This window comes from Colletes latitarsis, chromosome 3 (assembly GCF_051014445.1).
Source record: "Colletes latitarsis isolate SP2378_abdomen chromosome 3, iyColLati1, whole genome shotgun sequence".
NCBI lineage: Eukaryota > Metazoa > Arthropoda > Insecta > Hymenoptera > Colletidae > Colletes > Colletes latitarsis.
Window position 1 is genome coordinate 36,402,611 of NC_135136.1, and position 16,696 is coordinate 36,419,306.

At 39.4% G+C, this 16,696-nt stretch overlaps 1 protein-coding gene across 7 annotated transcripts in view; it reads left to right on the forward strand.

Annotated features, from left to right (window-relative positions):
* The window catches only part of Dlg1 (MAGUK family member discs large 1), a 687,637-nt gene that overhangs the window by 78,560 nt on the left and 592,381 nt on the right, over positions 1-16,696 (forward strand). The window contains exon 1 of one of the 7 annotated variants that reach the window (XM_076762414.1): positions 3,373-3,765. The exons of the other annotated variants lie outside the window; for them this stretch is intronic. Within the exon in view, the coding sequence (XP_076618529.1) occupies positions 3,693-3,765 (73 nt within the window). The 5' untranslated portion in view covers positions 3,373-3,692. Of the gene's footprint in view, positions 1-3,372; positions 3,766-16,696 lie in introns of those variants that run through there. 7 annotated transcript variants of the gene reach the window in all.

Below are 16,696 nucleotides of genomic sequence, written 5' to 3' on the forward strand. Positions count from 1 at the left end.
CATGCACAGATCAGGAGACCATTTATCAATTTCACGGGGCGATTGTATCGAACTCGCGATAACGAAACGATTTTTCTCTGTACGAGTTAAAAACAACATTTTTTTCATAAAATAAGCAGGAACCGTACACGTGAAAGCCGCTGAACAATAAATCAATATTAAATATTTTGCAACAGTCGCGTATTAACCGTGCATAGAGATTGTCATGGTGAAAATCCTATTTAGAATTTTAATTCCATCGAGTTTAACGATTTTGCTAAAAAATAAAAATATAAGGCTGATTAAACGAATCAATTACGACCTTTTGCACGCTTCAAGAAACAAAAGTTACGGTGCTCTTTGTATATAAATTAATCATTCAGTTAGCTGTCCCTATATTTCACATGCTTGCTAAAAATTTAAAGAAGTTTCTCCTCTTCGTGAAATTTAATGGAACACTTTACGGTAAATTGAATTCTTTAGACCACTGTCACACGTGACTTATAAAGTTTTCCCTTCCTATACTCTTCATGGTCCCTTACGTGTTTGCTTTGCGCTCCCTTCTTTTTCCGTTCTCTCGATTGAATTTCTTTTCGTATCAAAGGGTTCGTTCCGTATAATTAAGTCTAATTAAATTAAGTTAAATTCACTTAAATCAAATTAAATTAAATTATCTTCGAGATTTATTTGTCTTATTCTGTCTCCCAGTGAATTTGCTCTGCCACGCCCATTCAAACGAGACATTCACGATCGTTTGTTTCTCGTTATTCAATTTGATATTTAACGTTATTTAAATTCCTATATCGTACGTAAGCACACTAAAATGTAGTGGCTACAGTTCAATAAATATATTAGTAAGTAAAGAATTTTATAAGAATATATAGCATGTTTTTGCAGTTAGAGAAAATTCAATAAACATACTGTGTCGTCGCACTACGGGATACTTTAGCAGCCACAAGCGAGAGTTAGGCGACGATAGCTCTGGACAGTAATGCGTTAATTCCAGGTTATTATCCACATTTATGTACACGTGCATACTCTTTGGCTTATGTTTCGTCTTTCGACAATAATTCCGAGGCTTTGTTCTCTAATTGCCCTAATCTGGGAAAAGGAAGAAAATTAGGGAACAATGCTTCCAAATTAAGGAACGGTGCTCCTAAATTAATATCAGAAGTCAAAACGTAATCTAAAGGGCATGTACGTTTTCATATACAGGGTGTTCGGCAAACTATGAGAAAAATTTGGATGGGAGTCTAGAGGCCAAAATAAGTTATTAAAAAATTTCAAATCTTCAAAAAAATCAAACTTTCGAGAAAGAAATTCGAGTAGGTGCTGAAATTTTTCGGCGAAATTAAAAAATTTCAAATCGTTCCAAAAAAATTATTTTTAGCTAGGGGGATCAATTACAATCATTTTTGGTCAATAGACATACTATCGAAATCTTACGCATTTTCGAGTAAAAAATTCCTTACCGAAAATGTAATGTCTGACCATACGTTGATATGTTTCCCTGAAATTTTTCGGCGAAAAAAATTTTTTTCAAATCGTTCTAAAAAAATTATTTTTGGTTCCGGGGGTCAATTACAGCCAGTTTTGGTCAATACACATATCCTCGAAATCCTACCCACTTTCGAGAAAAAAATTCGAATAGGTGTGAAATTTTTCGGCGGAAAAAAAAAATTTCAAATCGTTCTAAAAAAATTATTTTCAGTTGTGGGGGTCGATTACAATCATTTTTCGTGAATACACATACCCCCGAATTCCTACGTACTTTCGAGAAAAAAATTCTTTACCAAAAATATACTGTGTGGCCGGAAATGTTTCTATAACTCTTTAACGAAGCCTCAATCAACAAATTAGTATCCTTGATTTTCGTCTTATTTTGGCCTCTAGAATCTCCCATTAAAATTTTTCCCAGGGATGGCCGAACACCCTGTATATGTTTACAATATCCTGCAATTAAGGAATTTCTCTTCATCCCATTAACTATATTTCATTGGCAGAACAAAGGAAAAAATTGACATCCTAGGTCAGAACTTCAATCGTGCTGTCTTTACGCACGGTTTATTCGCGTCTATCGCCACAAATTTCCGTTATAAACATTTATTTACGTATTTAAAAGGGCGCAGTTAACGGCAGCCTGGTTCTCGAATTTCCGTGTTTGTGAAACAAATAGTTACCGCGGCAGGAAGAGTCTGTCGTTTCGCTAATAAAACGTAAATGCGAGTTTGAAGCTGCGTTACACGACCGGAACTCGCGTTTGCTAAACTGCGGAGCTCGGAAAAAATACACTCGCGTTATTTTGAAAACTAAAACTGTTCATATCCGGCGCGTGTAAATTCAACCTTACCGAAGAAACAGTCGGAGAATTGGAATCCCCTGAATACGAACCTGCGCCCTGTGTGTTTCCACAGAGAAAAACAACAGCTTTTAATCTCTTTTCGAGCTGATTCTGACCGCGAATCCGACGCACGGAAATTGAGTTGGCGACCACGTCTTTGCAATCTTAATCTCCTCGATCTCGAATCTCCGTGCAATGTTTTCCAATTTGGTGGATAATTTTGAGAAGAAAAATGTGCATATCGAAATTTAAAAATTACTTTTCCTTATAATTATTTCGCGCAGTAGTTCGCAAATGATTTTGAATGCGTGTTCGTATATTTTCATTGAAAATAGAAAGGGACGAAGATTATTAATGGATTACTATTCATTACTAAATAGTAATCCATCAAACTCTTCGCTCCCTGAATCGATGGATTAAATGTAAAGGAGAAGGATTCTATACAGGGCATTCATCAAAATTATTCGTCCAGGGCATGGGACATAAATTCGATAATACTTATCAATATATTTTCCTATATTTTAAAGACCTGCTATCGTGACAAATAATATGAAAATTCATAGAATCATTGTACACGCCTTACATTCTTTCATTAAAAAAAGTAAATAAAAAATCGAAATAAACCGTATCGTAGGATAGTAGAGACCATTAAATCATACAAAACTGTGCTGCATAAAATGAAACAATTCCCAGTTTAAACATCCTCTTGTATCTTTGAAAACAATTTCAAAACCACACTATATTAAATATAATTTTTATATTATGAGTCTCTTGTAGTCTCCAAATATACATCTTGACTTCGAAATAATTAAACATATTAATAATTAAACGTTTTTCGCTCATAAACGGTGCCCCAAATTCTCCTTGTTCTCGCGGAATGTCGGAAAGTTTCGAGACGACCGATACGGGACGACGAAAAGTTCGCAACGTCGAGGCCCTCGAATCCGCAATTAAAAATCGGTGAACGGAGGGAGCACTCCGGGGATGCTTGATCGTGTTCCTCTGTCGCGACTAGGACCGGAAGGAGTCGAAGTTCGCCGGGAGAGGAAAGCGGAAAAAGGTATTTTAACGAGCAAGACTCAGACGTTGGCGATCGATCGGGTATTATTTGCGTCGCGATTTGTTCGGTGGCCGCTAAAGAGACGATCGACGGAGGGATTCATCGATCCATCGATACGATTGGTACGCATATCCGGTGTTCGCCGTCGTCGACTGCCATGCGCCAGCTTTCGACCGGATGTGGCTGTTCCGGGACGAGCGGATCGTCGAGTGGATCGCGGAATTGACAGAGGAGGCACGCTGTTAGGCGCAGAGCCACGGCAACACTCTCACGTACGCGTTACCGGTGGCGTTCGGGTGTTAATTAGCAGACATGTACGCCCACGTGCACGGCGATAACGGCATGTGCTGCTATCTGCCTACTGTGCTGTACCTCGAGCGATATCGTAAGTTCTTTGTCGTCTCCCAAGGATCTCGATCATTTTGCGCTCGCTATTGCTAGAGATTGCTACGCGCCGGGATTAGAGGCCTCCGTTTCACGTGCAGCTAAACACACGAGTGCACGTGCGTCGACGTAGCCCTATTCCAACCCTTTGTGCTCCGACTTTGCGTTGCTAATCCACTGCGAGGGATTTCCTTCTTTTTTATTTTCGAAACGCGTCTTCAGCTTTATTTCTGCCCCGAAGTTTTAAATAAGCTGAATGGCAGTGAATAAACTGGCGGGAAAGGATAATCTAATGCATTGAAAATTTGGAGAATCGGGTCTTCAGCTTTATTTTTGTCGAAGTTTTAAATAAACAGAATGGCAGTGAATGAACCGGTAGGAAAGAGTAATTTAATGCACTGAAAATTTGGAGAAACTATAGTCTCGTCTGACAAAAAGAATACGCTTGAAAATATTTAATGAACAAACAAAAAATTTTTATTTATAAGCCGATGGAGGCCACAAAACATTTGAATATTCTGTAACGTTAATACACTTAAAATTAGATAATTATAAAATTCGAACTGGTGTGTTTGGCAATATGATTTTTTAATTTATCAATTGTATTCGTTTGCGATTGAATATTTTTCGAAGACGGTGGATGCATAGTATAGTAAGATCGTTTCTCGTTTGCAACGGATCATTTAATTCGCCTGTCTTTCCGAATTACGAATTATGTCACTTCCGTCGGAATTTCTGAACCGAGTCGAGGTGCAAGTACAGTGCTCGCACGTTTGGCTGTAAAACGGTTCCCCGGAAGCTCCGTGCAGCAAATGTTAGATTCCAGGGACTATCATTTATTAGAAAATTCTGAAGGATACGTCCACTTTGATGGTATCCTCGGCCCCCCGTATTTTCATACATTTCCAGCACATAAATCATTGTCGTCTCCATTGTCAGAATATCGTGCACCGTCCAAGAAAAATTTCATCCAAGAGAATCTTGCCCCACAGTCTTTGCGAACCGTCGTTGTCCATGGAAAATATTCTCCCCGTCAATGCTAATGAGTTTCTGCGTACTTGCAAACTCTAATTAAAAGTCATTACTCATTTCGATCTCGAGTCGTATTCGTTTGCATCTCACACAGCATTCGGTTTAACATTTTCTAGCACCTATCAATCTAGATCTTCCTGCTACTGTCAGGAATTTTAAACTAATAATTTTAGCGAGAAATGTCAAGCAGATATAAAATTATAATTCATACAATCGCAGTGTCCAGTATGTGTCTTAAAAATTATATATCGTTTTATTAAATAACTAATGAACAGCTTGAGCAAGTGATTATGCAAATATAATTTAATAGATAAAATTTAATTCAGGTAGAATAACATCAAGTAGGAAAACTTAGAAGAGAAAACAATTATCATAAAAGCAACTCCATTTATCATACTTAATTTTATTTATTATATTCAGTGCCATTGGAGATAGTTTAAACCATGGGCGGAATCGTATAATAACAATAAAGCTAAACTATAGCCATCAGAATTATTTATTTCCCCTTAAATTGAAACTAAGTAGTAGTAGTCGGTATTTGGGCCGATATTCAGCTTTCACTGAAATTCCCTCATTTATCATACTTAATTTTCTTTATTATACTGAAGTGGATATCACTGGAGATAGTTTAAACCTAGAATCGAAACTTATAACAAAAACAAAATTAAACTATGCCCATCAGAATTATTTATTTCCCCTCAAATTGAAACTAAGTAGTAGTAGTCGGTATTCGGTCCGACATTCAGCTTTCACCGAAATTCCCTCATTTATCATACTTAATTTTCGTTATTATATTGAAGTGGATATCACTGGAGATAGTTTAAACCTAGAATGGAAACGTATGATAGAAACAAAGTTAAATTATACCCATCGGAGTTATTTATCTCCCTTAAAATTGGAAGTAAGTAGTATCGGTCGACGCTTGGTCGGACATTGAACTTACATCGAAATTCACTCGTCCAGAGCATCTTATTTGAAGTTTATTGCAACGTTGTCGAGATATGTTGTTCGAAATAAGGTACGCCGAATCCATATCAGAGAAATATGTTTCGCAGTTGAACATAAACGATCGCGATCTCCCCTCGCCTGAAAGTTTCCTTCGGCGAAGGGTATATTTCTGGGCGTATTAGTTTCGAGAATGGGCAGATTAGCGTTACTTTAAAGTAGGCCGGCGCTAAACGAGCAACGAACCGGTAGAAGGGAACCGACGTAACACGGGCCCAAACTTATTTAGGGAAAAGATAGCGAAAGGTTTTGCATAATGAAGCAGTTAAGTCTTCTTTAACCTGGAGACGTTAGCCAACGTTTCGCGGGTAAATGTTGTGGCTCGGTAATCGAATGGAACGAGCGGCAAACTGAGCTTGTTTATTTCTATCGTAAATTCATGGGAATTTATTTTTTCTGCATCTATTTATCGTTATACAAACGGTGGTACGAAAAGAACGGAAACGAATTCAGAGTTGTACCAAGACGATTCAGGGGATTCAAACGCCGTCCAAATTATTCGGAGAAGTTTCACTTTTAAAACTTATATACTTTCGTATGTTTTTACTCAACGAATCGAGAGACATTAATTTCGTAACGGCACCGAACTCCCAAGCGGACAATGAAATCAACAGCTGCTGATCTTTGCATTCTATCGATCGTATATTGTTTTTTTTGGTTTATTGTCCAGCTGGTGGCTTCGACATTTCATAGAAAAAAAAAAAATCGGACGCAAAGCGAAATTCACCGGGTTTTGCCGAGTTCCGGCGATTCTCCTGTTGGCGTTCAGATGATTTATTTGAGGCTCGTGATCAGTGACACGCGCCATAACAACGGTTAAAATATCGAAGTTTAATTCTCGACAGTCCGTCCAGCAATGTATGCGCGTGATCAGAAAAATTCTAGAAGCCTCAATTTCCTTTTGATTTTATAATATGTCTTCGTTGCTAATTAACTGGTTCTCTTTATCTTCAACTAACCGTGGAAGAGCGTTTCTCTTGGATAAAAGAGAACTCATTTCATTTCGACGTGTAGTTTCTCTCTGATCTGTCTTTGAAGTTGCGCGCAGATCGCGTAATTTCGTCCATACTCGTCCAATTTAATCCGGAATAAAAAGAAAATTTTCATGTTATTCGTGGGAAGCCGGAAGCGTAGGAAGAGGAACGCGCTGTAATTATTTCACACTTTGAATCCTGTTTGATCCAAATTGGGATTTGATATTCCCCGCCTGAAATGAATTTTAGTTTCCCGTTACGGTTTCGTTGCTAAATGAAGACTTAATTGGGGTGCAACGTTAGTTGAATTCCAATTAGAAAAATGTTTACAAAAAATATTTGCGAAACAATCGGTAGCGGCCTTTGTTTTTACGGGAATTTTCAACGCTCGACAATGAAACCGGGGCAAATGAACATTGAGATTATCGCGGTTTCACGCTATGGTTACTCCAGACCACTGTCCGGTGGGCGGAAGATCGTTTCAGCTGTCGCGCGCAGAATGGAGATTAAATTGGCACTGTTTGTACGATCGCCTTCGGGTCCCATTACCAACGATTCTTTATTATCATTTGCGTGTATCAAAGGAGCCACGTGGCGGAAGTTAATCCTACAATTGTCCGGAAATCGCGTACTTTCGCTCGCCACCGCGGAAATGGCGAAAGTGTCCCGAAGAACGGAGAGTTCTTTTAGCGTAACGATGGTCGCGTGCAATGAAATTAATTTAACAAACTGCTCAGACCATTACAAAATTACGATTTAAGAAATCTCATTACAGAAGTTTCAAAAAAATTCTATCTTTTTTTATGTTAGAATGGGAGGTTTACACAAGCAGTGGTTCGAAAGAGTAATAGCCGAAATATAGATTTGATTTGAACAATAATCTTCAGATTTAAATACAAATTTAGTGTAAATTCTGTGACCATTGATGTTTTCCAGTATTTTCGAATCAAAGTCTTTACGTTCGTGGCAATCGATTTGTCGAGCCAAAGAGATACCGGAGTTTTTATTGAAAAATGATTGAATTTATTGGAATCTACTTCTTCATCGCGTTATCTATTGTCGAAGGAAGAATCGATAACATTCCAGCAGCAACCACGATTCTATGTGTTATCTCGCAGACATTTTCGATCAGTGGCGTTTGACTAAAGACGCTCTATGGAACAGTGATATTATACAGGGATCGACGATATTGATTTGGGTTTTGCAGAATCCCGTGTCTCCGTGCCGTCGAACGATTTGTCAAATTCTGACGCGAGAAGTCAGGTGTGTAATAAAGGAGAAAGCAAATGGACCAAATGAATATCTATGACAGTTGATCGCGATTTGAGATTCCGAACGTTCGGACTGTTTCTTTTAGCGTGCTGTTTCTAGTTCTCAGATTCTGCAAATTAATCACATTCGTTCAATCCTTTCAAGCTAAGTGAACTTCAGAAATTATTAACTTTTTAAAAGAACATGTGTACCATACAGAAAATAATATATTACATGAATAATAGTAAAGGCAATAATAGGTAGCACTGGCAATAAAAACATATATAAACATATATAAATTATAGGGTGCAGAAAATATGGAAATCAAGGTTAAGAGATTGGAAATATTGTAATTTTTATATTCAGTCACGTTTTATGAGCCCTAAACAACAAGAATATTTTTCTTATCCAAGGACAAAAAGCATCGAATGCCTAAACGTTTAGGTTATCCTGTAAGTCTTGCATAAAAAAAATTATAGATTATAAAATACCATTTATACGTATTTTATCGTCAGGTCGAAGTTAATATATCTCCAATTTGCATTTTTCTACAATAAAGCAGTGATTCGTGTTCAATAACATCCGAATGTATTCCCGAAGGGTTCTGAGATGATTTATAAACACGACTTGGTTCTTGTATTGGTTCTTTCTCCATGTAGATTTCCTACAATAAGCAATTTACGATTCTGTGTATTTTACTAGCATTCCCAGGGTGGATACTGCGCGACGTTCTTCCGTTGCTCTTAAGGTCCGTAATAAAACGAAGGAAATTGCAGGAGTTCCCAGTAAACCATAGGTTTGACTTGAACTTTAAGTTGCTTCTGTAATTTCAGCGTTACTTTACGAAAAGTAACAACTGTACGTTCCTTGAGAATTGTCCTGTTCGGTTGTCATTCTACTAGTATCGGGTGAAACCAAAGGAGAATAAAATTAAATTCCTTAGCTTGCATCGTACACAGAGAAAGGGATTGTGCGGTGTTAGGGATGACCTTTGGAATGGTGGTTGAACCTGTGGTGTACGTACCAAGGTACATTAGGGATTTCAATTATTCGTACCTCCATTATCCGAATGTTCAATCATCCGATCGATCTACGATTTGGATGTTCACTTATTTAAATTTTCTTTACCAAAGAGTCATGTGTCCCTATTAATTCGAATTGAATTAATTGACTGATCACCACAGTATACTCAGAGTACCGAATAAAATTTCATTAATGGAATTTACGGAATGAAGAGTAAGGACACTTTGCAAATGAAACTAAAATATGTAGTTGTTCTCGAATAAAATTTAACCGACTCTGGTCGAATTAGTATTCGAACCTGTAGTCACATATTCTCCGGAACAGAGACACAGTGCAATAGCATAAAAGTGGGTCTCGTGCTTGGCGTGATCGATAGTCTTGGGCGGTCAGTTGATTTCGTCCCGACTGTAATAAATCTCGGCCAGTTCCACCTTTTCGGGTTTCTACTTCTCTTTGTTTATCCAATCAGTTTGCAATCAGTGTTCCAGTCGCAGTTACTCACGTTCGCCTCTCTGTTACGTGTCATTACTACATTATTGCGAACTTCGTACCACGTTCAACTACGAAAACGATAACCCACACATTTCTCGACAATGTAAACGATAATAGAAAATTCAACATCTTTCACGAATGAAGTAATATATTTTTTTCCATTTGTCCAAAACATTGCCTCTTGAGACGAACTATTCTCTAATGACGTCGCTAACACCCGAGATTTTGTAACCACAAAAGCACTGCTGAGTGCAAAATCTATTTTTGCAAGTTTGTCTCGACAACAGGGACGAAAGTTGTTGGAGAACTCATTTACCACCAGCTAGAGTTCTACCTGTTTTTTCTTCATTCTTTTTTTTCGGCCAATTAGAGTAGCACGTACAAGGAAACTTGTAGACTTTAACAGCTCGTGCTACTGACAGGTCTTTTGATACAGCTACGAGTACCTGCTCCAACTGCATTCTTTCGGCTATTTTATTTTGATCTCTTGGTCTAATCTCACTTTACAGTGAACATTATCGTCATCTATTCCTGATTTTATTGAAACTCCTTTCGAAAATTAGAAATTAGGTTTGCACGAATAATATTAAATTACGCGTGCCTCGAGTCGGACGAAGATGCAGCCGGAGAGATGCAAATGCAATTGGCGAGTGGAAAGAAACGAGTCGGATAACAGAAGGTGAAAAAGTCCATTGGACGTCGCGAATCCGTTCCCTTTTCGGTGACGGCGGTAACGTACGGAACTTTAGGGAAACGTAAAATTCATCTTCTGTGTGGACGGTCGCTTCTTTTCTTCCCAACTTCCTCCCTTTCAAACCGTCGCTCCTTACATTGATTTTTTCCATTCACCGTACGAAGTTCCATTGAACTGATTACGTAGTTACGATCGTGTTACGTACACCATCCCTTAACGTAGCCATCAATTTCATCGAAGAATCTACGCAAATGTTATTCAAGGGAGGATCGAATTATAACGTTTCATTGTGTATTTCGAGGGAGATTTTCGCGCGGTGCTTTTTACGAGGAAGATTGTTAGGTAACTCGGTCGGGGGGGTTTTTTTTTTAAAGGTTCTTTGAGAGACTGGATCTTAAGCATTTGGAAGCTTTTGTCGCCGTTCACGAGGGAAATATACGAGAAGAAGCGACACGGAATATTAAGAAGGGCGGAATTACTTTTTTATCTCGACTTAACGTTGGCCTATCGACCCGTAGGAAATTTATTACCATTAATTTTTTTTCTCCTTTTCTCTCGCGAGTCACGGCTAACGGGTTCGACATTTTCTTGCGATCTTCATCCCCCGGTCGCCGACAAAGAATTACCTTCTACTCGAGGATGACGAATAACTTTTTATTCGCGAGAACAACGCCATATTTGAATCTTCGAACTCGAGATAGAAAAGGAAATCTTTCAGCGTTAATTAACAATAGGGTCTATTCTGTACGTAGATTTTGTGTGTTTTAATATTCTTTTATATCGTTGTCCGTGTTTTATTTCTTTTTATAACGCTCCATTAAATATTTTCGTAACTTTGGAATGCAAGCAACTCGTAAGAAATTCAAGAATTAAATATAAATTTCCGTGTTTTCTGTCAATGGAAAAGATACTCCGTCGTTGGAAGATTCCAGATATCCCAGAATAATTGATTTAAATTGGAAAGTTTCTGAAATAATACAATTTATCTCGCGTGGATTCCCGTGTATGTGTTTTATCGTGTATCCTTGATTGCCCAGTTCGATAAATTAAAAGTCGAGCAGTGATTTACAGCGAGGTTCGTTATAAATCGAGGCGTAGTTAAAATCACCGGACATTTAAATTCAATTTTCGCGAAAACAATGTCACTCTATGTGCACCGCCGTTACAGAAATTAAGAATGCAATTAACATTATTTGTTTCAACTCTCTACGGGACCTGGTATTCGGAGCAGAGATATTTTTAATAAAACACGTACTCTCGTCTTCCAAAATTCGTGGATCGAAGCGACTCGATTTCGACGTGTCCCCCACCCGTTCTCCACGTGCGTTGTGTCCCACGGTCGCGCGTGTTCCCCGACACGGAAGGAGCCGGGGATCCAATTATTCGGAATTTCCATAATTCTGGGAACTACAGGCCCGATAGTTCTGTAGCCCGTAAATTTGGAAAATCTGTATTCCGCTGTTCCCTTGTTTATCTTGCGCGCCAGACGCAACCGCCAGCAATATGACGTCCGCGGATTAAACGTTGTCTGCGAATTCAACCCCCTCCCCTTAAACTTCAAATCGATCTAACTTGGTTTCGTCCACGATGCAACTTCCGTCCGCGATCCTTTCGTGCCACCATTGTTACCAAAACGCAATTATTGCTCATCGACCGATTCCATTCGTTAATTCCAGCGGGACTTGCTTCGTCGAACCGCGTACCATTCCACTTTTCCACGGTGAATTTATGACGTATTTAGAGGCAACGGTTCTTTCGTGCGTGCCCGCGTACATCCGACAGGATGTTATGGATCATCGGTCACAGGAACGTTTCGCCCACCATTTTCCGTGGCTTCGCGAAACGGCAACCATCGTTCCATTCGCCTTTTATACACGGTTTCATAAAGCATGATAAATGCACCAGTTTGCGTGGCTTCGCTTGTATCCTATTTGCATAAACTTAAACCACGAAGAATATTTTTCGTGTCGACTTTGCCCTCAGATACGCGGTGGAATCTCGTTTAATTTCCTTTTATCGATATTCGTCATTTTGTTAGTCTCTGGCGTTTCCAAATTCCAATTTTATTATACTTGTTCGAAAGAATATGACCGGCCATAGAACAGAGAAGTACCTTCCCGGCCATAGACCCGGAAGTTCTCCCGCGATTTATTTGCAATGTTCGAAACCGAAAGTTTGAATGGGAAACGGCAGAACTGATTACCACGATTGTGGCAACGTCGAGGCTCAAAGTTGCAGCGAACGTTTCGTTTATTTTTTTCCTCCCCCTAAATGCAATTTGAAAGGAGCGTTTCGCGATGTTTTAAACGTTTTATCGCGAACGGCGATTCCCGAGAAACGTCGTCGAGACACGAGTGCCGTAATTCACTTCGATAATTAGCGTGCTTTAATTAGACGCGCACGAGGGAACCGGGCGCCCTTTAATTATTGCGTGCGAACTGTGTCACCGGTCGCACGTGGTAATGAACGACGAAAATAATAGTGTAGCAAACCCTCCCCCTTCGTTCGTCCGTTTACTTCGTCGTTCCCGCCTTGGCGTCTCGAAGGAAGCCGAAAATTAATTTCCGCATTCCGGGAGTTTGATCAGACCCCCGAGGACTTACTTTTTAAATTCTTGCACGACTTCCGTGTCAGACGCTTCCTCGTTTAACTCCTAACCACCGTCCATGGGCCGATTTTCCTAACAATTCAATCGCTCAGAGTGTAAATAAAATATTAGAAATAAATCACGAATATTCTTCGCTAAAGTTTGTCTAAACTTTAAACGCGTTTTTCTTGAAAACTTGTTTTCGTTTCATTTTCCAGTGATTGTAAAAGAATAGAGGTTCGTATTGACATGAATGTTTTTTTACATACGTAACAAATGTTCCTTTATGCACTGGACCTCAGTATGAACAATTTTAATAATCTTGATTTTTGTTAATATTTAAATAGGTTCGGTGCAAAACAGAGGTTAATTCCCTTCATCTGGAAAAGAGATTTCATTGCAAAAATAATTTAGATTTGTTTAAGTGCTCGCTGCATGGTTGTTCGACAATATTTTGCAACAAAAAAATTTACATTCGTGTACATTTTAAGCTACTAAAATATCGTGTAAAAGGGAAATTATTTATACCTCTACCTGGTCCCCTTAATTTCTACATAACATGTTTTTGCTGTAATGAAAATAATTTGATAACGGTCCATTGTCAGCGTAATTTGTGGAGAAGACAAAAGCGTGGGGTAAATGCTTCACAGGACCATTAAGAAAAATCTGACGTGGCAGAAGCGAACACGCTATTACCGTGTATATAATCTCGAATAAAAATACAACATCGACGGGTGTTTTCAGTCCGCTAAATCGCAAGCATACCTGGCGAGATAATTAGACTGTGTCTAAACGAGGCAGTAATGACAAATTACGGTGTTATAAACACGAGCAACATCGTTGGTAAATAACATGAATAGTAGAGAAACTAATTGTGGTTCCTATAGAACTCTGAGCAGAGCAAAGACGAGTCTCGAGAGGGAACGTCAAATTCTATAATTTATACCCTTTCTGAACCATGGAATATTATACCACTTTCCCTAATAATTTCCCATCCAAAGTACAATTTATTTCCTTTTCAAACTCCGCTTCTATTTATTTTGATATTCAGGGAATATATTTTAAGGCTCCTGTGTTCACATGTTTCTTTTCTCTTGTGAAAAGATCTCTTTAAATTCTGGTTGGATAGCGTCTATTCGAGAGTGGTTCTCCGGCGGAGTTTAGATCATTGTCCCCGCGGGTCGCGGTTTATTCCGTGGCTAGTCGTGGTCGGTTTCGAAGAATTTCTTTGGCCCTTTGATTAAAAATCCGCAAGTCGTCGGTCCCGTGTTTTCCAGTCGTGTAGCTTTCTTAATTAAGTCCTTTGAATTTATTTCGTCTCTCGAGCAACGAGTTTTGAGTCTCGCGCCCGTAAACAGAAGTAATGAAACTCATCTTACAAGCGGCTATGCAGAACGCTGAACGCTACGTATTGTGTGTACAGTCCGTGTCAACATTTGGACTAGACCCTGGGATGCGCTCGAGACGATGAAATTTTGATAGTTACCGGAGATCGAGCGCCAGAACATGCTTCGTAAAGGAGATGCGACGAACATAATTCAAGAGACGGGGGGGGGGGGGACCACATTCGGGCTGGGAATCATAAAGCGGAGATAAACGGTTGTACTTGGCATAGTTTCGTCGCTGTTCGCGAACGCTGTCTCTTATTACAGAGAAATTTTCTTCTTGCACAGCGCAGCAAACGTTACGGAATTTCCTGAACACGCGCTTCGATTAAAACATATTTATTTTATACGTTCGAATGGAATTGCATTCGCAACGTTGATCGAAGTTTACTTTCAAAGCGTACCTGTAATGCACGAAATACGAAATACGAAATACGCGTACGTTCTCGTAAAACGTATCCATATCCTACTATTTTCCGTTTGGACCGAAAGTGGTTTTCTCGTTTCACGGTGCACCTCGGACGACGGGAAAGTGGAACGCTTTGGAAGAGAATTTCTTGAAAATCAGAGCGCAACTTTTGGTATCGTTTCTCTCGACAGTTATTTCGATGCTTCTTCTTCGATGTACGTGAAATAACATTACGAGCAAAGCTTTTATTCGAGTGTAATTTACACAAAAATGTAATCCCGATTGCGTTGTTATTCGAACGAAACTTTGCTCGTTGTTCTCGAAGTAATCACTGTACGAATAAAACTTTCTCAATTTCTGTGATATTGTGCACTTAAGGGCCCCCCGTTCCGGCGTATTCGACCGTGGAAGCGACATTTCTCGGTACACTTGTTAATTTCGAGTGTTTTCTATAAGGAAACGTTTGCAATTATCCCCCTGAAGGCTACAGGTTGCTTTCGAAATAGAGCATTTACTGGTAATTGGCCTCTTAGCATGCTCGTTTAACAGAATGGGTAATACTAGTAATCTTAGTTTGCTGCAAACATCCTCCACGGTTATCTGGGAAACGTAGTCGAGCCAGTATTGTCTCTGTTTTCTTTCACTGGCGAAGGATCTTCTTTTCTTCGGTTCCTACGCGATGAAAATATCGCTAAATTAAAGGAACGTGGTACAAATAATCCAAGTTTAAACCTAGTTCGAAATAAAATACCCGAAACAATCTTTACAATTAAATGCACTTGGCAATTCTAACTTCTAACCCTTTGGCATTGGTGCAGCGGGGGTGGCTGATGGATACGGACGTTCGTGATCTTCGGATCAAGCGATTACGGGATACCTGCCCAACTAGACTAAGCGTTGCAAAGTGGAACAACACTCGACGTAGTCTCCTCTACTTTTCCACCACGCTTCATAAGATTCTACACGCGAGCGTTTAGATGTTTGCGTTTTAACAAACTAATGATCGCTTCACAGAGTTTCGTATAATTCTGAAGGTCGGTTGCGTAGCATCGTAACGACGGGAATTCTAAACAGGTTTTTTTTTTAAATTATTCTTGCGGCTGAGCCACTTTCGTGCACCCGGTTACTCTGTATGCCGGGGCGAGAAACGTAATTTGTAATACACGGTACGAATCTATTGCGTTCCAACTTGGAATATCGTTCGTCGAAAGCATTACACGAGGGCCCTCCACCTAACTCGGTAATCGTGTCGCGAAGAACGTCATTAACAAGGTACTCATTAAAGTCGCCTTTCAGTAATGACGTGACTTCTAGGCGGCGTTTGAACATTGTGGCTTGCAATTTTAATGGCTGTGTCCCGAATTTCTTAATTTTAGCTACGCCCCCTTACCGGTTTAGCAGGTTAATTAAAGGTCTCGGTACGATGTTGTTTATTATCGATTTAAATATCTTCGCGTAGGGAGGTCGTTGAGCTTGTAAAGCACAGAGGAGGCAATTAGCGATGCTGTAAATTGAATAAAATCGTGTCGAACGCGAAGAATATGAATTCGTTCTTGGGAGACCTCGTTCTCGAAATTATCTGTCCTGAGCACTCTTCTAATCATACAAATTATTGCTTCTATTTATGTACCTTGGAAAATAATTATTTCAAATAATTACTGTCAATTTGATGGGGAAATATTAGACCCTGCTTATTGAAAAATAAATTTTCTTTTATTATCAGAGTTAGGAGTGACAGATTAGGGACGCTTGAATCTAGACGAGATGCTTCATGTTCCGGAGCCTAGAAGTTCGAGGACTCGTTGAGGAAGTCTTAGTGAACGGGTTGAACGTACCGAAAGAGTCGTGAAATCCGCGTTATTATCCGATCAGACATTTATGTCGATGTTTGCTACCCGCTCCACCGTTCTGTCTGTTACCATATTGTATTACGAACAAAAGGGGGTCACTCGCTTTTAGAAAGAAGCCGAGAGCGGAACGTACCAACGTTTAAGACCTGATCGATCCCCTCTGCAAGTTCGGGATTCGGTCCAGGAAGTAGTACGAATCAACAAGTTCCCCGACTGTTCGGTCCACTCAT